This window comes from Ixodes scapularis, unplaced genomic scaffold (genome assembly GCF_016920785.2).
Source record: "Ixodes scapularis isolate PalLabHiFi unplaced genomic scaffold, ASM1692078v2 PGA_scaffold3__209_contigs__length_174095766, whole genome shotgun sequence".
In the NCBI taxonomy this organism is placed as follows: domain Eukaryota; kingdom Metazoa; phylum Arthropoda; class Arachnida; order Ixodida; family Ixodidae; genus Ixodes; species Ixodes scapularis.
In genome coordinates this window covers 9,328,137-9,349,797 of record NW_024609868.1, presented here as the reverse complement: position 1 = coordinate 9,349,797, position 21,661 = coordinate 9,328,137, and the positions used below count along the sequence as shown (strand labels likewise).

Below are 21,661 nucleotides of genomic sequence, written 5' to 3'. Positions count from 1 at the left end.
GGGCCCTTGGAGGGGAACGCTGCACGGGCATGCGGTACCCCGCACCTCCACCAAAATGTCACGGGTGGTGACCAGAATGACAATAAATAAACAGGAAGAAATAAACGTTTAATGTGGCGAACTTGTGCCGAAAACAAAAAGGAGAATAGAAAATAATAACAAAGCGTCGCGAGCGTCGAGGTCGGCGAGACAGCAGAGTCGAGCGCTGGGGCGAAACTGACTCGACAAGGTCGCGGGCGGCCTCTTATCTAGAGTGCGCCGCTATCTCGAAGATTCGGCGAAAGCGGTTCGAGCGTCGCGTGATCGGGGCGAGAATGAACACGTACTTTCTAGAAAACAAAAGCAGGGATAAATGATAGAAGTTACGTGCGGTACATGAATAAACGGGAACTTTCTGGAGGACCGTGACCGAGCGTTTCTTTCTCAGCCTTGCGCGCGGCAATATTTCGCAAGCACTTCAGCAGATGCGGAACATCAAATAGAAAAAAAAGTGGCTTCTCGTTCACAGTTATGTTTGGCTTCTCAGGGGTAACAAGGCCATTAAAAAGAGCAACATTTTAATTCTCTTGGTCACATTTGACAGCTACTGGCTCCAGACCGGCTTTCACAAGCAAATTGTGGCACTGGAAAAGGAGGTCTCGCAAAATATGGGCAGGTGTTCCCGCATGAGCGAAAAAAAAAGTAAGTGCGAATGCATGGCGTGCGAATGCCTTTAGCCATAAACACAAGAGTTTTGTTTTCGAGGTTATGGTCTCTTCCAGTGCTACTATCATCGAGCCCTTCAAACCTGTACACAGAGGGATTGTACGAGAGCTCTTTCGTAATGTGCATCTTGTCAAAGACAATGATACATGGCTTGTCTTCTGGTGAAAAAGAACCTGCACGTTTCACCAGAAGCACGTTTCACCAGAACTGCACTTCTGATGAAAAAGAACCTGCACATAATGCCCCTCAAGGGACATTATGTAAGGGGGGGAGGGAGGGGTTACAAAGGAATCAAATTGGTAGGGGAAGGTTCGGGTGCCCACACGTCGTTTTCTTTAGAAGGAAGACCATGCCCATCCACCGCGTATGTGTGATCCACTACAAAAAACAAAAACAAAGGAAACAAAGTTACAGAGTGGTTGCAAAAAGCTCAACCAGCTATAGCCGGTCAAGTACTACGCAACAAAGTAATCTTCAAAGACTGTCCTAAACAATGCACACTATCAAAACTTACCATGAACTCTAGTTGGAGGGCTAGCCTTCGAGCTACAGGTCAGCGCCGTGAGGCTGCTCCCCACATCTGCAAAGCAATGACGAGGCAAATAAAAAATCTGTCAAAAATATCAGTCATTGCATTGTTTCAAGATGTTCCTACGGCATGTGACACGCTAGATTAAAAACATGGTCATACATGATTTGCATGTTTCCCAAGAAAGCACAAGTACTGGGAACGCACTCTATCATAGAAAGGATGGCTACTACGCGACAGTCCGAAATATATAAGAAGCATGGCCTGCAACACTTCTCCGCCAAGGTACAATTGCTTTTACCTTGTTCCGTAGTGCGGTGCGTGTGACACCGTGATTATGTGGGCGCACCGATGCTACTGCTGCTGGCCAAAGAGGGCTCGTCCTCGCTGGTCAATCGGCCAGGGTTGCTGCTCCGAAGAACACCTCCGTCTCCTATGCAAAGTTCATTTGCAAAGTTAAATACACACGTTAAGTACACTGAAACAGTTCCTTGTATCTGCATGTGAAATGCCTTCTGAATAAGCTTATGTTCACAGTAATATTGAAAACAAGATTTCGTGCTCACCTTCAGTGGTCAAATATAAATTCGACATGTGTGTGCGTACCGCACACACATGTCGAAGACTACCGCCGCCCCGAGGAGCCGGAGGAAACTAGACACGGGCGACGGGACCGCCACCCGGAGGAAGGAAAGGAAACTAGGCATGCAAGCGCTTAAAACGACGACAGAGAGAGGGCAGTGCGCCTACCTCCTCCTCCTTCCCGCTAAATTTAATGGAGAAATTTTTCCACTAAATTTCGCGGAGAAATTTTTCCGCCAAATTTGGCGGGGAAATGTTTCTTTTATTTAGCGGGGAAATTTTTTCGCTAAATTAGGCGGGGAAATTTTTTCTCAAAATTTGGCGGGGAAATTTTTGCGCTAAATTGCCGGAGAAATTTTTGCCCTAAATTTGACGGGAAATTTTTCTGTTGAATTTAGCGGGGAAAATGGAGTTTTTGTTGACGTACAGAAAAATCCACAGAATCCTAGCCAAAAACAGTTTCGCTGTAAACATAAACGAGCTTACGTGCGTAAACGCGTTGGCGCATCACTCGGCCGAAAAGTGAGGGACAAGATTGCTTTCGAAATGCAGGTTTAGGCAATACCACCCAAAAGACAAGGCCAGCGCATGACGTTTCGTTAGTAGATCCCCGACCCGCCCCAAGGTGCAAACACCCCGAAGCTTGACGAGAGTAGGGGCCCCGCGGAGCTCCGGCGAAAAGTGATCGCACCGCCCCTGGCGAGCTCGGAGCCTCCGCTAGCAGACGAATTCTCCGCAACGCATTGGTTTTGCCTATTTCCGTGCAAGGTGACCAATGAAAAAAAATCGTCACAAGTATTCGCTGCTTCGAATGTTAGAAAATAGGTGCCACCTCAAGTGAAGGACATTTTCTTCGCGTGGGTAAGAGCTAGAGTTTTCAGGTTGCAATTTTGGGGCTCTCCAGAAAAAAACAGTCTGTCACAACTTATGTAAGCGAGACAAAACGAAATGTACCTTCGCACTGTTGTTTTTTTGTTTTTTGAAAAAAGGGCAATGTACAAAAATTTTAGAACGTAGCTACGTTTCAACTTTACTGCTCTTACCAATCATTTCGTTTCGTTGTTGTGGTTCCCGTTTCCTATGAATGTCTTGCTTATAACCGTTTTGTCGAATAGGCGAATAGGATGAAGAAGCAAAAGGCAATTTCGAACCACGTACTTTATTGCGATGTCAGTATGCTCTGAAAGAAGTCGACTGTGCACATGCAAATCTGATGCTATTACTGAAATTAATAAAAGCGAAGTTACAGGAAAAGCAGGCGCGCCTCGCGCGTCCAAAAGAAAAAAAAAAAAAAAACGAGGAGAACGTCGTAGCGCAAATAAAGGTGATTTCGGTCACGTTATATACGGTGCACAAATTTTGATTGCTAGCGCCGGGACGACTAACGTGTCCGTCATCTTGTACGATAAAAGCCGGCACCCGTTGGACCGTCAGCAACTCCTTCCATTTTTCAGTCTACTTTTTTTTTTTTGAGGAGACGTTATGCCGTCGCGCTCTTTCTTCCTTCCGCTTTTATATTGTTTTTTTACAGCGGAGCTGTAAAGGGCTAGGTTCCCCAGGATCGTGTCCGGTATCAAACGCCCATGTCGACACAAACCTACACAAACCTCTGGACAGCTACCGCCATCTATAAGCGACGGCGGCAAGCACGCAAGCAGTCTGGTTGCCGCCGTCGCTCGTAGATGGCGGCGACCCTTCCAGCTCTAATGAAAGAATGGAAAGTTGGGCGCGTTGGTGGGAATTCATCATAGGAAACAGAGCGAAAAAAAGACGAGGAGGAAGGAAAAACGCACGTGACGAGTGCAGCGCTCGTTACGTGTGTTTTTTCGTCCTCGTCTGCAACTCCCGGACATTTTTTTTTGTTGTTTGCTTGACGTTCGCACCATTGCGTATTTTGTTTTGCCTTGTTTGGCTCAGTTTTTGCTCTTTTTCCTTCACTTCGGCGCTTACTACCGTCTGCTACGCTGTGCCCGGACATTTCGAGGGCCGTCTGCAACTTTGATGTTGTTTTCTTCTACTGTGGTCTACGATAACCTCCTATTTTCGCCTTCGATTGAGTTTCTAATCCGAAATCTTCATATGTGCTTTTTGGTATTTATTTAAATATATTGAAAGTGCAAGCTCGTCATACATTTATATTCTAATTTTGTTTGTCTACGCCGGAACGTCTGCTATGGGTCATCGTTGGTTGGTCAACCGGCCGCCTTCGGGCATACACCAGCGCATACTTGGAGATGGCAGGCATGTCATGTCCTGCCTACCACTGCAAAAACAAGTTTTTGCGATGTGTTAGAAAATCCTTCCGCTTCCCGAAGACCAAACTAACGTGAGTAATTAAGTTGCTGCAGCATTCAAATTAAGCTGAAACAAACAACTGTAAAAAAAAGTGAAGCTTTTTTTATGTTGCTGCTTTTCCTTTTCTTTCTGATAGTCTGATAGTATAATGATAGTCGTCGTTGAAGGAGTTTTTGGCCGGATGATTTGTATCATTCTATCATGTGCTCACTTCATTGTTTTATTCGCCGCTGTTCGCTACCTGTTCCCCATTTCTTTTTATTTTCGTCTGAGAAAGGGACCCCATTTTTCCTGCTAAGTTCGGAAAATGTTTGCAGGGTCATTTTCCTCGCCACTTTTTTTTTTTTTTTTGTCATGCTGCAGCGGCTGGTGCGCTTGCTCTGGTAATCTTAAAATGTTGTTTGCGCACGTTTTAATGATCACCTATTTAAGTAAGAAAATGTGACAACGCAGTCTGTAACGGATCAGCAGTAACCTCTTACGCCGTAGTTCGAGCAGCTAAACGCCTTCCTTCCGTTATCGCCTGAGATGGCGTTTGAGACCACTAAATATACTGCTCTATCTTTGTTTCTGCGCGCTTTGTTATTCGGGTGTCGTTGCAGTTGCGATCAGTGGATTCCACTTCGCAAACGGACTGACCGTAATGAATTGTTTTAGCTGTTGGGGTGACGAGACGGGGTTCGCAAAGCGTCTGCTTCCATAGACTCCGAGTCCTTTAGAGCAATATACGACTCTGCTCTAGAGTAGGGTGCCTACATGTCTGTCTGTCTCAGGGTGAAGACATCCATTGTTGCCCTGAATGTGCCAGCGCGTGACGTTCTCGCGCACTCGGTGCGTGACTTGGGCGGTAAAATGGCGTCTATGCATTAGCCAAAGCTACGCGCTCGAGCTGAGTGACACCGGATCGCGCGCACTTCAAAATGCACAAAAAAACGATCGGGCGGAAAAATGACTGAGATGTCACCACTCACGCAAAAGAGCGCGTGTGTATGAAGGCACTCTACTCTAGAGTAAAGCCCCTTGATAAAAGCGTTTTCTTACAAGTACCGCCAACCATTGTTACGGAAGCGCGCGAGACACGTGCCATGAGCGGGTGCTCCGCCGCCATTCGCTTCCAAGGCCCGCTCATTTTAGTGCTGCGCCGCCATTTGCTTCCAAGGGCCGCTCAAGACATGGGCCTCGTGCACTCGCGCATTTGACGCTACTTGCAAGACAAACGTAAACACATCGAGGGGCTTTACTCTAGAGGCGTTCGCCGCGGCTCCTGTGGGTTTTTGGAGGAACTACGCCGCGTTTACTGCCGGCCACAGCGGCTTGCGCGACTGCTTAGCGCGAGCTGCTAACGAGCTGCCACAGTTCACTTGCAACGTGCATGCGACACCATCAAGATTGCCGGTTATAGCAATGCCAGCTCGTCCTGAGCACGACCACTAAGGCAGACGATGTAGCAGACGATGGTGCTCATCCGGGCTATATCTAGGGGGCGCTGAGGGGATCTACTAGTGATGACGTTTAGAGGAGGAAACGCGCAGGCCTTGTGCTCTAGGTGGTATTGGCTGTTCTTGTTATTCTTTTTTTTTTCACATGGCACCAGCGAGCAAGGTGAGTGAGTGTCATGACGCAGAATTAAAACACGACGTAAAAGTCTTCCCGTTGTTAGGCCAGGTGCACTGCAAAACTTGAGAGCTACTTGGCTATCGAAGCGAAACGACGGGAACATACCTGAACTAACTTGATGCGAACCGAACGTTCGATTGCCTCCAGCCAAAATTGATATAAAAGTTTTGCGTGTGTAGATATTTTTCCGGTATTAAAACTATGGTTCCAATCTTGACGGTTGCACAAGCTCCCGGCTCAGAAGACTATTTTACAGGAAAAATGCAACGTGCCCAGGGACGACGAGTAAGTGAACCGTCGCGCTCAACAGACCCTTTTCAGAAGTCCACTAAGCCATTGCTTGAGCACGAAGAGCGCGATTGAATCCTCGCCGACCTCTGACGACTTTCTCCTGTCCCATACATGCTCAGTGTACGTCATCAAGCAATGGCGGACAGGCGAAGGAGCGGACTTTCGAAAAAGGTGTATGCGGAGCGCAACTTTGTCTGCTTCTTTTGAAGGGGCTTGCGGTGACGTCAGAACGACGCCGAGCTCTGATTGGCTCCGATTGAAAGATAGTGCGAAGACCTCAAAGCAAGCTGCCTTAAGGTCTACCCACTACCCCTCCATCAAAGCCAACCAGAACTCGGGGTCGTTCTGACGTCAAGAGAAGCAGGGAAAACTGGCGCTCCGCATTGTCCCTGCACGCATCGCATTCCAAAGTTAAGCCTAATCTTCTTCTGACTTCCTATTTTGCCGGTATTCGGGTAGGGATCACCGTCATTCGTTGTCTCTCGTGGTCTGCAGGAAAAGTAACTCGCGTAGCTTTTTATTCAAGGGTGGGGTGCTGCCGGCACGTAAAGGTGGGCACAAAAGCTAAAAGCGCGAGAGAAAGAAACGTGGAAATTAGTTTTTGTGCCCACCGTTTTTTAGAGTTCATCTGACAAGCAAGGACCTTGAACACATAAATAGAACGCGGAAGCAGAAACCGATATCAGTGCAGCGCCTTGCGAGAGGCAGCGATGAAAACAATAGGGAGTTTTTAGCCGTTCCTTCCGATAACTCCGATAGCGATGCCCGACGCTCTTCCGACGCCTTTGGGGACGCATCGTATTGTTATCGTGTATGGTTGTCAGAGGTACCGGAAGAGTAGAGAGTTTTAGCAGAACGTTTCTTCGCCCCGATAACGACACCCGATATGGATACGATGCATGCCCAAGGCCGCCGGAACGGAGAGGAGGTATCGTTATCGGGGCGAAAAAACGATCTTCTAAAACTCTCTATTGTACTAAAACTCCCTAATGTAAAGCCATCGTAATAAATAGTGCAGGGAAGCCCGTTTGCAGAGAATTAGGTTTTTGAAAAATACGGCAGCAGTACATTCAAGCTTTTTGTGATTGTAAAATTGCTTGCATTTTACAGGGATTTTCAAGTTTATGGAGTTTATTTTTCATACAGTTTGCAGGCGGTTGTTCAGAGTTAATTTTTTTGTGAAATTTGGAGAGAGTTTATCGGAGCTTAATTTTCGCTGAATTTGGGGCTTTTCGGGGTTAATTTTGCAAGATTGCGAATTAATAGAAATTCGAAGCTAAATTTTGCAGTGTTTTAAATTTTCCAAAATTTAAAATATAAATTATCCAACATCCGGAACACAATGGTTGCGGATGTTGTTTAAAACGTAGTCAAACAGAGAAGCGGTACTCCGTTAATGTGTCTTTAGAGACTCTTAGTAGAAAGTATTCTAGAGGTACGCTTTGCTAGCGGGAGCTCGTGCCGTCACTTCGAATTATCGATTGAGTACGTGCCCGCTAGGTCCGCTCTCCGAGGCGTATGGTCTACTAAAACTCTTCATCTGTCGAAACAGAAGTGTCGAAAGAGCGTGCTTGCACGTGTGGTGGGAGGTTGTGCAGGACGCAAGGGGGAAGAGAAGAAGCAAGCACGTGCGTCGGAGGGGACGGGGAGTCCCGAATCATTAGCAGAGTGAAGCCTTGAGCGTGCAAACTCCGAGAGGCGCTAACTTCGCGTTCCTCTCCCCACGGCGCATTAGCTTTGGCAAGGCTTCCTTTCAAAGACGCTGCGCATGATGATGTTCGCGCCGTCGAGGCAGAAATTACGTTCCAACTTCTTGCAGCATCACCGTAAACCAACGAACAGTACGTCTTTTGTTACCACTATCTGTGTTACATTATGATAGGAAAAGGGCTAAACCTATTGTTAGAATCTTTAATTTATTAGCAACTACACGTTGGTTTCTTATTCTCCATACGAATTTTGCCATTAGCACACTTACCGTCTATCGCTGTCACCAAAGTAAATGTTTTAGATAACACATAGGATGTTTGGTAATTTCAAGTTGTCGACAGCAGTGGTGATTGCGTGTGTAACGACTACCTCGGATGTTGTTCGGCCATCGACGGACTGACTGTGCCCGTGTCCTTCCCGAGCAGCCCGGAGTCAGTGAATACGCAGTTCGAGTTATACACCCGAAGCAACACCCAAGATGCGGTTCTTCTGGATTACAAACCTGGATCGGTGAACGAGGCCTTGCAACAATTTAAAGAAAGAAAACACCTTATATTTTTTGTACCTGGCTGGCTGGACCCAACCTTCATACGTCTGCCGACGATAAAAGCGTTGCTGGAAAAGGTAGGCGTGCATTCAGGTTTATGGATAGTGATGTATACATTTGAACCGTGTCTCGAACCCTGTAGATTGTATGCTGTAGCAATGGACCCCCACGGCAGAGTGATCGCAGGTAGACTTAAACTGTACGCTAATTCACACCAAAAAAGTTGACAATTTGTGTTTTCTTTTAAACTTCGATTGTTTTTTTGTCTCAAACAAATGGTCATTTACCTGTGAACTAAGTTTCACTCGTAAATTACATATGTTGTGGCGATAGCCTTCTCACTCTACGTCTGTAGGTTAGATCAAGTTAACTTAATATGGCGCCGGTCGAGGATTAGCGAAAACAAAATAAAATATTTCTTATTGGTTGACAACGCTCGCCCAGAACAAAATCTTTGACGTCACGTCCAATCAGCAGCCGAGATGAATCGCCCGTTCCCTGAGGATCAAAATGAAACAGTTGGAGAGACGGCGTCTGTTTTAGTCAAGCCGATCAAGCAAATGCAACATATTAAAACGTTCATATAGACTTTAGAGTTTTATCGAGCAATCTTTTCCCGTTCCCTGAAACAAGAATATTCGACCTAGAGAAGTTAAAACCACATTTACAATGAAACAAGTGCTCCCCCTACAGAGTCGCGCGTGCGCAGCGGGGTAATTAACAGACACGTCGCCACACTGTGACACTAACACGGCTTTTTGAATACGTAGCTGTGGCGGTCTGTCTAGGTCTAAGCTTTTTTTACTTCCTACTTCTTTTTATTTTTTACCTCGCGGAGTTCTTATAAAGTTTACGTTTCGAACGACCATCGGTAAACGCGAAAACCTCGCACGAGTACTAGAGAAAACCCGAGAATAGAGGCGGCGACGTGTACGCTGCATATTAAATTCAGCAGTCGCTGTACGTTTTAACGCGAAATGCCGCTTTCTGCCTACAAGATATACGAAATGTCATTAACTCTATAAGCGTTTTCAGAGCGCACTTATATTTGATACAAAAGAGAGGAGCTATGTAGGCGATTTAGCGTGATAGTAAGTACTTTGCAATGTCGTTGTCACGATGATTGGACACGAGTTCTGCTGGGCACGTCAGTCGATGTCTTGCACTCAAATGACAAGTACCCCCTCACGTCATACTCAATTTGTGTGAGTAAGAAAACGAGGTTCGTCTCAATTTTTTTCAGCCGAATATTTCTGTCATATAGAAGCATGCGAAGCACCGCAGAAACAACCCGTTTTTTTTTCTTAAAAAAAAGAGCTTTTGCACATGAGCAGCTGAAGGTGCCCGCAGATTTATAGGAAATTTCGATACGGTTACAGATTTTTCTGAGCTCACCCGTAAGGATTCTTCAAACACCGGAGGTTCATGCGAGGCTACAGTCAAGCGTTTACTTACTATTATAGCATGCCCTTGTTGACGGAAAAGAAAGCCACGTGCTTGTCCTACCTCTTTATTTCCATAGCTGTAGATCGAAAGTGCCTTTAATGCGCTTGAAGCTCCAAAGCCACATCATGACGCCAGGGAGATAAGTTTATCTCGCGACGAGACCTCATTGACACACCTTATATATCTGTTCACTTTCTTTCTTGAGTGATGGCATGTTGTCCGGTGTATAGCTAATCTAAAAAAAAGGACTTCTGGTCGGTGCCGTTTTCAGCGTTCGTGCGTATGGCGCGTGCTTTGCTAGCTTTACAAAGCGACGATTGTGCGCCTGTCAGGGGCTATGAAGATAGGACGCTGGGCTGTAGATGTGTAATATTGATATGGTGTATAAAAACGCCTCTTGTGGTTCATATTGGTTATAGGGGAGTTAGTGTTCGGCATAGCTCGTACTTCGTTATCAAGAAAGCATGATTTACACCATGTTTTTCTTTTTTCCATTTGCAAAGGTCGCCCTTGAAATGAAGTTTTCTTTGTTTATGTTTTGCATCGTTTCAGGAAGACGTTAATGTGATTCTTGTCAAGTGGAGTGGCGGCTCTTTTAAGATAAACTGCATCCAAGCTGCCGGAGACACTGCCCTTGTGGGGAGACAGATGTCTGTGCTCGTACAAAACCTCATGAGCGTTTTCCCGGACACAGTGAATGTGTTGGATATACATGTCATCGGCGACAGTTTAGCAGCTCAGGTCCCTGGGTTTTTCGCAAAGCAGTTAAAGAGATGCACTGGGAAGGTCATCGGAAGAATTTCAGGTCAGTCGGCGACTGGTTTTGACTCTGCTATGATTTAATGAGTACATATCGACAATCCATTACAGCTTACATCTATCGTAAATAAAAATAGAAACATTTTCTGCAAAAATTTAGGGTTGTGTGACGGTTTCGTTTCCCATTCCCTAAGTAATCTCAATGATATATTGCGACGCTAAGTGAATATTTTCACCTAAAAACTGCGTTCCTATAGAGACTGTTCACCCCGAGATACAAAGTGCTCGAAAGTCACGGTTCATTAATAGCAATTGACTTATCGCTATGCTTGAGATAGCCCGCCACCGGAGGGCTATCTCCCACCGAGATCCTCCTGCAGACAGACCCAGCGGAAGCGGTCAAGGCATGCCTTTCTTCGGCCCCCCCTCGCTCTCCAACGGTCTGCTCCATCCGGGCGGCTGTAGCGGGACTCGAGTTGGTCCTGGGATCGGCCGCACACATCAGGGTCGTTTGGGTTCCGGGCAACGCGGGCATAGAGGGCGATAAAGCGGCGCACCGGCTGGCAAAAGCATTCTTGTCTCTCCCCTCGGCCGGCCAGCCGCTTCTGCGACCCTTGGATGCACCGTCTGGCTCCGACGCTAGCACAGGACCGTCACCATCACAGCACCCGCGCACCGAAACCAAGCGGCGCCTGTCCACCCGGCTGCCTGAGTGCCCGACCTCCATCCCTAGGGGATACCCGCGGGCGGCCGAGGTCCGGCTACGCCGAATCACAACCGGCTGTGCATGGACACCGTATCGTCTGGCCCGCTTCGGGCTACGTTCGACAGAACATGCAATATGCGACCGGTGTAGTTCAACCCCTACATCGCCACCTCAAGCCAATCAAACTGCCGGTCTAATCCCCAATACTTCCAATAACACCCAGTCCTCAGCGCATCTCGCCGCCCTGCGCCACCTGCTCTGGGAGTGCCCGGCAAGGCGAAAAGAGAGGGACATAGCACTCGCGCAGCTCGGTCCACCACCACAGGTGACGTTCGAGGCCTGGACGGCACCGACAGGCCCCACAGACGTCAAGAGGCGGGTCTTCAACTCACTCTTGGCTTACGTGAGGACGGCCGGTCTGGCCGGCCTTCTGTAAGCCCTCTCCCCCTCCCCCCCTCGCACCCCTCTCCCATTCCTGCATCCGTATACCCTTCCCCTTCACGACAAGGCATGAAACCGGTCGCGTCGTACCCCTTCTAAATATGAATAAAACGTATCCAACAACAACAACTATACTTGAGCATAAACAATAGAAGGATTAAGCCAATTTAAGCTTGAAAATTGTATCAAAGAGGTGAGTGAAACTCGCACAATCTAAGAAATCAGATAAACATGCTTTTTAATTTGATTTCTGTGGTACCCTGTTTTGGTTCGAAATTATTTCATTATAATGTGAGCAAGTGTCGTCGACGCTAATTGCTTTGTTGATGTTTTTTCAATGTTTTTAGGGAAGTACAGAACTGCCTCGTTTTATATAATTTGTCGTGCATTTATTTTTTACTACTGTACAAGAACAGGCAGTCAAGCTGCTTGCACAGCTTTTTCCCTCAGCTCCCACCATGCTTACATGGTGAATAAAGCTATTGCTTTATTGCTGTTACACATACAATTTACACTCAACAAGCTGCTGTGGTCCGCAATGGGTCAGTTTATGTAAAAAAAGAAAGAAGAAACAGCAGTGTCGCATAACAAGTGTATTAGCGGCTGTAATTATAGACGCTTTGCAGCAGCTGTGCATGGACGCCGCCATAACTGACCTTCAGTTTTTGTTTCCTCGTATTTCGTTTATTTCACTTCATCATTACCATAGCAGGCCAGGTTATTGCCACATTAGATTCAGCTGTGTCCTTTTCTAAAGCATCGGCCTTTGTGGAGGATCGTCAACTACCGTTTCAGTTGCTCGGCATCTCGGTAAGACAAGAGAAGGTCAGCCATGGCGGCTGTAATTTGGCGCGTGTGTAAAGCGTCTATAAGGAAACTTCGAAAGGCTCTTATTTTTTGCATATATATTATGGAACGCGCCAATCGCATCTGGTGCCTGGATGGGGCCTCCCATCTTATTGTCTATAGACTGTTGCAGGTTAGAAAATGCAGGACATACTCAACCCACTAAGTTTTCACTCTTTCCACTTTAACAGAGCTAACACTGGAGCGAAGTGGGGAAAAGGAAAATACCAATCATAACGAGGTGAGAGCCTCGTGAGACGGGCTTGCCCTGCTCTGCTTTACCTGCGACAGACAATTGTGTGACGTCACGAACTCTCAAGAAGTGATAATGTAGTCAGTGCGCAGGCGAGCTGGCTCAAGAAGTGTCCTACTTGTCACTTCTGGCCCCACGGACCCCGCGTTGACTTCATCATTAGTGTCAATCGCGGAAAAGCATGTTATGTTTCATGCACAGCGAAAAACTCCTCGCCCTTTACGAGTTTCGAAGACGTGCCCGTGTAATTTTTACATTCACCGTGCCCTTCGATATTGCTAAGAGCCAGTCAGCCGCAAAACGGTGGATCGGTTGGAGATCTGACTGGCAAATTCCAGTGAAATTATCAGGCTTCGATTGCTTCGGTTGGTTGGGAATTATAGTGCTCCGGTTGCAGCGAGTCGAACCTTGAGAAAAGAAACAATATTCAAAAACTACAACTTTTCCCAAATGACACGCGCCATGTTAGCGTTCTCTTTTCCAGCTCCTCTTCCTACGCTTGTGCGCTGGTTTAGAGTGGTCTCCGACAGCTTGTAAATTTCATTTACGGTATACACGTTGTTGGCGATAACATATTTACTGTTGGAACCAGTGTTGCTTTATATTGTCCCTCCGGCTAAGCTGTCTGATGAAAACATTCGTCAACATTTAGAGCTGAATCTGCAGTATCACTGGAATCTGGGGTGCCTAGCAGTATGATCGCCCTTACGCCACGAGTGAATTTTTTAAAAGTCACATTATGCCTTGTGGTCGTTTTGAACTATTAACATGCCGTTTATTTTGTTATTTTATTGTATACATTATATATAAACAGTCAGATATGTTGAACAGGGATGTTCATTTCCATATTTCTGTCTATATTTCTTGTGTAAGTTTAGTTAAAGTTTCCTTCCTAACGCAAGAGTGTTTTTTTAACATTTTGAGGTGACTTTTCTCCTCCTTTAGCTGTGGCTTCATGATAACAATAATGCTGGGGTAGCATCAGGCATGTTCAGTAGACAAATGTAGCTATTGTATCATAGTATAACTATGCTCGTTTTGAGATGGGGATCTGATTATAATATTGTTATCCTTTCTTTGACAGCCAATGAGGCCGCTGCACCTTTGTTCGAAGACACTGGGGTTTTCGTATCGTACAAGGACGTAAAGTTTGTTGACGCCATTTACACTATCGGAGGTGATATCGGCATGTTTCAACCAATCGGACACGTCGACTTCTACCCCAACAACGCCAAGAGGCAGCCAGGGCTGTTTGTTGCCCAGTAAGCGAGGGCTATTTTTATACTCAGGCCAACAAAAAGGACTAGAATTACTAGTGCAAATACCAGCATTCGCGTTTAAATCCATATGCTCAAAGGCTTAAAAAAGAACAGACCACGAGTTCGAGAGAAGTTTGCCAATTTGGAATGTAAAGAGAACGCTATCAAACATCTAGAATGGTAGTACATATATACACCCTTTTCACAACGCTGCAGCCATCTCGAATGTGATTGCCTTTCATATGCGTCAAAACATCGTGTTTTTTTGTCTCTACGCCGCGAGAAGGTGTTCACGAGACATGCGTGATTGTCACACACTTTTGTTTTGCCTGATCTATATTTTCTCGCATATTCCAGGCTAAAATGTCTTATTTATTTGGTCTCGCACACCAGATATGGGACCCACGTGACTGAGAACGAAGGAAACAAAAAATGGTATATATCTAACTCTGAAAGCCCGAGCTTCTAAATGATTGCTACTCATCAAGGTAGCACGCCAGTAAAACAAAGTTTGACAATCCTAGGGACCTAAGTCCAGCCAAATACGGTTTTTTCCCCAAGGCGTTAGTGCCTGAGCACTCTTTCTTTTTGGGGTTTGAATGAATTGTCTTTGACTCGCCACACAATTGCCAAACCGCCAGACTTGAGCCAAATATGCATGCACGTATGAATCAAAGAACCAGCAGTGAAGCCTAGATCTGATACTTGTTTGGCAATTTATATCCAGAATAGCCACATAAAAACCGAACAACTAAATGTGAAGCCTAAGGATCTGGCTCTCGTTAGGCAATTTAGGCCCAAAGATGCCAGATGACAGCCAAACTAGCAGCCGTGAAATCTAACTTTTTGTATTTTATGCCGCTTCACCCTTTCCATCTCCTTCGACGTCTTCCGCCGCCTGCACAGACATCAAACGCAGGTCCGTACCCCCTCGATTCGTGGGTTCACAACTCGCGTAATAGACGGTGTAGCCTCGCGCGAGGGGGTCGAATTCTCTTTGTCTCAGATGTGCGCTACTGCATTCTAGCACGCTCTTGAGGCACGGCTGAAAAGCACCCGGCGCGAGGCTAAGAACATCGTCCTCGAGGGTACGGACGATACCTCTTTGGGTTTAATTGTCTGGGCATGGTAATCGAGTTCACTCCTCACTTTACAGTCAACTGTCAACATAAAGGGGGGGGGGGGGGGAGGGATTAGGCCATCTAAGGAATGCTGACAGAGAGAGAGAGAGAGAACGCGTAAAAACGGTGTGATCCTCTATTGTTTTGTCAGACCGATAGCCACGCTCTGATAGCCACCGCTTCTCTCGCTCTCTATGCCCTCCCCTCCCCTGGCCTCCACGAATATTGGTATGAAAGTGAGAACCGATGAACAATCGATGACCCGTTACCGCCGCTTCTTGTCTGTCTGGTCGAATTTTCGGTCATGGAGTGTCCGTCGTCTCCATGGCCATCTCTTAATGATATGTTCAAAATTCAGGGCATGAAGGAGAACGAACACCTAGGGCTTCAGTGCATGCTTTGCTTGCCAAAAAACACACATTGTCATCAGCAAGAACAACAAACTCTAATCAACGGGAACACATCAAGGTAAGCTGCATTCTGCATTGGGTACACTAACGTTATAACCAAGTTTTTCTTTTCTTGTGAATAACAGGCGAAACACCCGAGTCAAAAGGGACATTTTGTAGATCGCTTCTTTAGCTCGGAATATCGTAGCAGAGGTAGACGCTGCTACTGAGCATGCGCACCACCTGCTTTGTCTGCACAATTCCAGGGGTCATTTCCGGAGGCTGTAAGCTAGCGGGATGGCGGGTGTGAATGCAGCTTCCGGTGCCTTGTCAGCTAACAGGTGAACGGAGTGCACTTGTTAGCTGACAAGGTTATTATATTTAACTTTTTGACGACATACGCAACGCTAAATACAGGATGTAGAGGGGGAAAAACACAGACACGCTGTTAAACTAACTGCTTAATAACAAAAAAAAAAAAAAAAAAAACGATCCCACACAACGTCCTAAAACACAGCTAGTACACCCTATCGCCACACGCGAAATAGCCTCAAATGATCACAAAAGACATTGATTTCAAACATTTTGTGAAACCTGAATTTTAAAGCCACTATAACAAACATAAAATGCAAGCCTCTGAAAAATTTTTTTTTAACAAAATATGTAACAAAAACGTTTAACACTAACCATGTTTTTCAGTAATTCGCTTGATCAGTTGTGTTTTTGAGCATCCGTATTCGAGCTGGTATACTACACTCAGTTTCACTTTAAAGGGGCCCTGCAAGGACTTTTTTACTGGATTTTAATTTGCACCGAACTTGAGCGCACTGAACGTAGTAACTTAATTAAACGTTTGTTTCCTCGAAGTTTGCTTTATTTTAAAAGTTATAGGCAAATTAAAATTACAAAAACAAGCAAAAATAATTTCCTTCATGACGTCCTGGGTTACTTGAGTGGCCGTGAACCAGAGGAGGGCTAGTGAGCTCAGCGAGCGGTCACGGCTGCCGCACTCCGTGTCGACGGCTCGAAAGGGTGCCAATAAAGCATGTTCTGGCTAGCCTGTATGAAGCGGGCAGCCAGGGCGGCTCGCATTGCATTTGCTGCGCGATTAGACACTAATTCGGCATGACACTTCATTGGCCACAAACGACAGCAAACACGGGGTAAAGATCAGGTCAGACCATGAGCCACTTCGCGCTGCCATACCGCCAAAAGGTCAAACCGCAAGCCAAAGCTGCTCACCGAAGGCCTCGGGAACGCTCTGAACCGGTCGGATCCTCCAGTCCATACAACCGCAGCGCCGCCGCGTATGTACTGATCCCACTACACCTTTCTAGGATGCGCCGCCTTTCCCACCACTTGGTGGCGGGTATCTAGACGGGTCATTTCTTGTTTCCGTACTTTCTAAACTGCATTTGTTTCTTTTCTGATCTAAAAGCGTGAACAAATACTACTTTTATAAACAATTGAAACGGTTCGCGCAACTTATATTTTGTATTTCGACTAAAAAGAAGCTTTTAGTGGCTCTGACCAGGACCAAAGACGTCACATATCGCGCGCTTTCGGCACCGCGGGTCGCCCCCTTAGGGGGAGGAGGTTTCCGCGTCGTCCGGTTAAAATATGACGCACTGATATTTAGTTACTCTCTCCGTGCCCGCTGGCTTGCCCGAACCCCAAGAGACGAGGAAACCGCAAAAAAAAGGTAGACGCTTAAATATGATTGCAGGGCCCCTTTAAGTCTGATCACCGTCGAAGCTATACGACCCGACCAAGCAGCACCAAAAAGTTTATCGTAACGGCCCTTCTCTTTTGTTCGCTTGTCATAATCGACTAAACAATTCAAGCTCAGGGAGTTCGACGCGATCCTTTCGATTTTGTGTGTGCGTGTTTGGTTTAATCAGTGACATCACATGCCCGGATGGACAAAGAGCGCCGTGACGATGCGCTTTTTTGTGCTGCTTGATTGGGCTACATCGGATTGTAATGTTGGCTCATAGCCTCCTCTGTACTCACAAAGCCTGGCAGTTCGACGATGGAGCCATACAGTGCCCGGTCGCAAATTTGGAGCGCGAGGATCTAATATCACTGAGCATCAAAGAGTCATTTCTCGGGGAACCTTGACGTCAGCGCACAACCTTTGCAGTGGCGAGGACACGAAACATACTTGTTCGCTCGGAAGAAGTGGGTTTCGGCGTCTCGCCGCAACGGGGCTCTGCTCACGTGGCTATCCTTTCTACTGTTGTCTGCCGCTCCATCTTTTCCATTTCCGCCGCCGCTTCTCGTGACGATTTGCCAGGCTTTGTCAGGATATAGGAGGATATATGGTTAGCTTCGGTCGAACTTAATGCGAAACGAGGTGCTCCTTAGCGAAAACTAAGATATTTGAAATATACCACATTCTAATTTGAGTGTATTTCAAGTAGAGTTCATATTTGTAAGCACACAAAAAATATGCCGGAAAATATACAATGTTTTTACTTGGTACTAAAATATATTTTTGAAATCTTTTAAAAATACTTTTATTTAAACTGCATTTGAAGTATTCTTCATGCATTCTGTAATATGTAAATATCAAATTAGCGGCACAAAATACCTTTCACATAGATTTCTGAAAATATTAATTTATTTAATGCAAAATATACACAAACCGTAATAAAAATTCAGAGATAAAAAATATGCGCAGAATACGCCTAAAATACGCTGGAAATCATCAATACTGTTGTGTTATACCCTAAGTATCTTTTGACTGCAATTACATTCATACAAAATAAATTTACTTAAACCACCAAAATATTGAAAACCAGCTCATTAGAAGTGCACTTCAAAGAGATGTGGAGAACACTGAAGTGCGTAAATACAACATTTGATTAGTTTGTCAATTGAGTTGTGCAGCATCGCACTGAAAACTCAGCATAGTTTATGTTATTGTTTTCTTTTTTCTATCAAGAACGCACCTGGTGATTTTCTGGCACACCAATCACAAACGGGATTCGGAAACTACAGCCGCAACACTTGCTGATGCAGCAAAGCTTCAGCAAGTGCTGTGTGCAGGTATGATTGTCGTGGTTGTATTAGCACAATGTTAGTTCACTGAATCTGAATACTCACATTGTACGTGGTGTGAGTAGTGACTTTCATATAGTGACTTTAATGACTTAGCGACTTTAATGGCATCATTAGATTGTCAACTAGTAAAGAAAAGCAAAATAACTATTTTAAAGTGAAGAAACTGCCTTGACTCGCTTCGTCCTGAGTGGTGCTATTCGGGTGAGCGATAAAAAATCTTCCAGGAGCCGTTTTTGTGGATGTTGTTTTGGCGACTGCGCCGAATTATTATTAGTTGTACCAATTCTTTTTAGTAAGACGTATCGTTCACGAACTTCGAAACACTGTATTCCCTTTGACAGACTCCCGAGGAGAAGATCGAATACTTGAAACCTTAGTAAGTGCAGAGGTGGTCACCGGCCAAATGATTACCTTCAATATGTAGGCTATATAAGGCTCTGGAGCAGTCAATAGGACTGTGATTCATGCGTTCAGTGCGTCATGGTGTACGTGTTTCTGTTCGTTTCTAATATGTAGTTGTGGGATGTATGTAGTACATAGACACCATTTACCACATAGACACCATTTACTATCAAAATGCAAAATAAAACAATATAAAAAATTGAGTAGCCGGTTTTTAATACACAAATGTCATCTTGAGGGTAAAGGAATTATATTTTCGGTATATCTAAAATCTTTTCTGACTGATATTTATGATATACTTTGAATACCTTACGCGCATACCAGTATTTCGAAGGTGGTCAAAATAACACAGAATGAATACAGAATTGATATGCATATTCAATATATTTCAACTATGTTTCAAGTACAGCCTCTTTTGCTAAGGGGTAAAATGTCACTTCCTTATTTACCATGTATTCCAGCCAGTTCTTCCCTTAAGCTTTGCTATACGACGCTACGGGTAGCTAATGCAAAATTCGGCTTCTGCGTTAGTGTCCAGTATTTGGATTCCTCGTCCAGGGGCATCGATGCTGTAGTAGCCCAGTTGACCGAGGTCTTCCTTTCCGGGGATGCATTGGTTTTTCTTCAAGGCTTTCAGTCCTCCGAGGCAAGGCGTTGACGTGAAGTTACAGTGGTCATTTGTGAGGGACTCCAGGTAATACAACAAGGAACCTCTGTGGCTGCAGAATAAACCTGAAACACGAGAGCATAGAAGTATACGCCGCAGAACCGTGTCTGCGTGTCAGTGACAGCTTAAAAAACTCGGGGCATGTTGAGTTACAGGCAGCTCATTATCGCTCCGGAGTCAATAAGTATGCGGCATTAGCCGATAAGAAAACTAAAGAACGAACCAGGAGGCAAGAAGGATGAGCAGCCACACCCTACTTTATTAAGCCTTCAGGGACTTTAACAGCTTAAGAAAAGGTCCCAACCACCTTATTATCAACGAATCAGAATTAGACATTAGCCGATAAGAACGCCGACGAACGAATCACGGATTAAGGAGCGTTAACGTAACAAGCCAGGCACGGCGTTTTTTTATGCTCCCATGGATTATGCTCTGCGAAACTGAGAGAGAGAAGGAGACGAGAGGGGACATCAGAATGCCGAGCTCTGGCTGTAAGGATTAGTGGGTAAACCTAAATCTATAGCAGCCTTTGGCTCCACTGCTCTCGTCGAACGCGTTAGAACGCTGAACGCCGACGGGCTGTGGCCCTGGAGCCCCCGATCAACATATCGGATTCCAACCTCTCAACCGAGGCCACCACCCTCTTGTCAAAGGGACCCAAATTTGCGCCCCCCGCCCCCGTCGTCGAGGGTCGACCAACTGGCGCCTGTGTACGAGATTGCGGCAAGGATCACGGAGCCCGACCGACAGGACTTTGTTGCGGCGGCGACGGGAGTCATCTGCCACCACGGTGCCGTGACGACACCGGCTGGCTCGGGGGTGTCACGCGTGGTGAGCAAGCTCCGCCAGTCAGACCTTGTGCTGCTCGAGGCAGACAAGGAGGGTCGATTCGTGGTAATCGATCGGGGCGACTTATCCAAGAAAGCGGACTTGGCCCTGAAAAAGAACTTTGTCCCCCTCAAGAAGCGTCCGTCGGGGGCCCTCCGCTCTGAGGCAAAGTCTCTCTGCTCCTCTTTAAACCTCCCCTCCCTAAAAAATTTGATCTCTTCTCCCTCCAAACAGTATCTGACTATCTTCTTCTCGGCGAAGACGCATAAGTCAGACATTCCCCTTCGCAGCATTGTCTCCGAGAGGGGACGCTGGCAGAAGCCGCTCGCCCTCTACCTTCAAAGGCATCTCTCCTCTATTGATCTTCCTCACCCCTGCCGCGTGAGAGACTCTCTTGAGGTAATTGATCACCTTACAACGAAGCATGCCGATCATGACCTCAACCTGTTCTCTCTGGACATTTAGGACATGTACTACAACCTCGACCTCAAAATTCTTCTAAACTCTGTGTCTGAGGCGATTGAGATGCATGGGGTGACGAGGTTTCAGAACGCTTCGGGAATACCCACCGGAGGCTTTCTCGACCTCCTCCGGCTCTACCTGAGATCCTCCCTCGTCGAGTACGAGGGGGAGATCTTCATCCAGAAGTCTGGAGTGTGCATGGGCTCCTGCCTCGCACCGATCCTTAGTGAGATCTTTCTCTTCTTCGTGGATCGTGCGGTGCAGGAGGATCTTGCTCGCTCCGGTTCTAGATGCAGGATATTCAGGTTCGTGGACGATTACCTCGTCGTTCACCCATCATCCACCTCGGACGTCTCTGTCCTGCATGCCTTCGCTGCCAACGCTGGGGGTCTCTCCTTCACAAAAGAGGATGCTAACCAGGAGGGGCTCCAATTTCAGGATCTCCGCCTCACCCCTTCCTCCCACGGCCTACGCTGGTCCTTCCAACAGCACTCTCAAAAACCTGTCCTTCCTTTCACTAGCCATCATTCAAAAACAGTAAAATCCGGCATCGTCAAATCTCTTCTCTCCTCCTCCTGTAAGAAGTCCTGTCCCCACCTTATCAAGGAGAGTCTCTCGCGCCAAACGGCTAGGCTTCAGGGGGCAGGCTACCCCGCGGATCTGATTGAAAACAACATCAAAACTTTGATCGTGCAGTCCGGGAGCCGCCCCCGCAATCCCCCACCCAGATCCTTCTCCTC

General features: G+C 46.3%; 2 protein-coding genes across 2 annotated transcripts in view; one reads left to right on the top strand and one right to left on the bottom strand.

The window, feature by feature from the left end:
* The first annotated feature begins 851 nt into the window (after nt 1-851).
* Nucleotides 852-13,993, top strand: LOC115309498 (pancreatic triacylglycerol lipase-like). Its single transcript, XM_040219444.1, has 4 exons — nt 852-1,014; nt 8,061-8,353; nt 10,275-10,527; nt 13,812-13,993. Exons 1-4 carry the CDS (start codon nt 852-854, stop codon nt 13,991-13,993), a joined length of 891 nt encoding a protein of 296 aa, XP_040075378.1.
* A 5,464-nt stretch (nt 13,994-19,457) lies between these two features.
* The window catches only part of LOC115322218 (pancreatic lipase-related protein 2-like), a 42,526-nt gene continuing 40,322 nt past the window's right edge, over nt 19,458-21,661 (bottom strand). The window contains exon 6 of the mRNA XM_042292543.1: nt 19,458-19,696. Within this exon, the coding sequence (XP_042148477.1) occupies nt 19,458-19,696 (239 nt within the window). The remainder of the gene's footprint in view (nt 19,697-21,661) is intronic.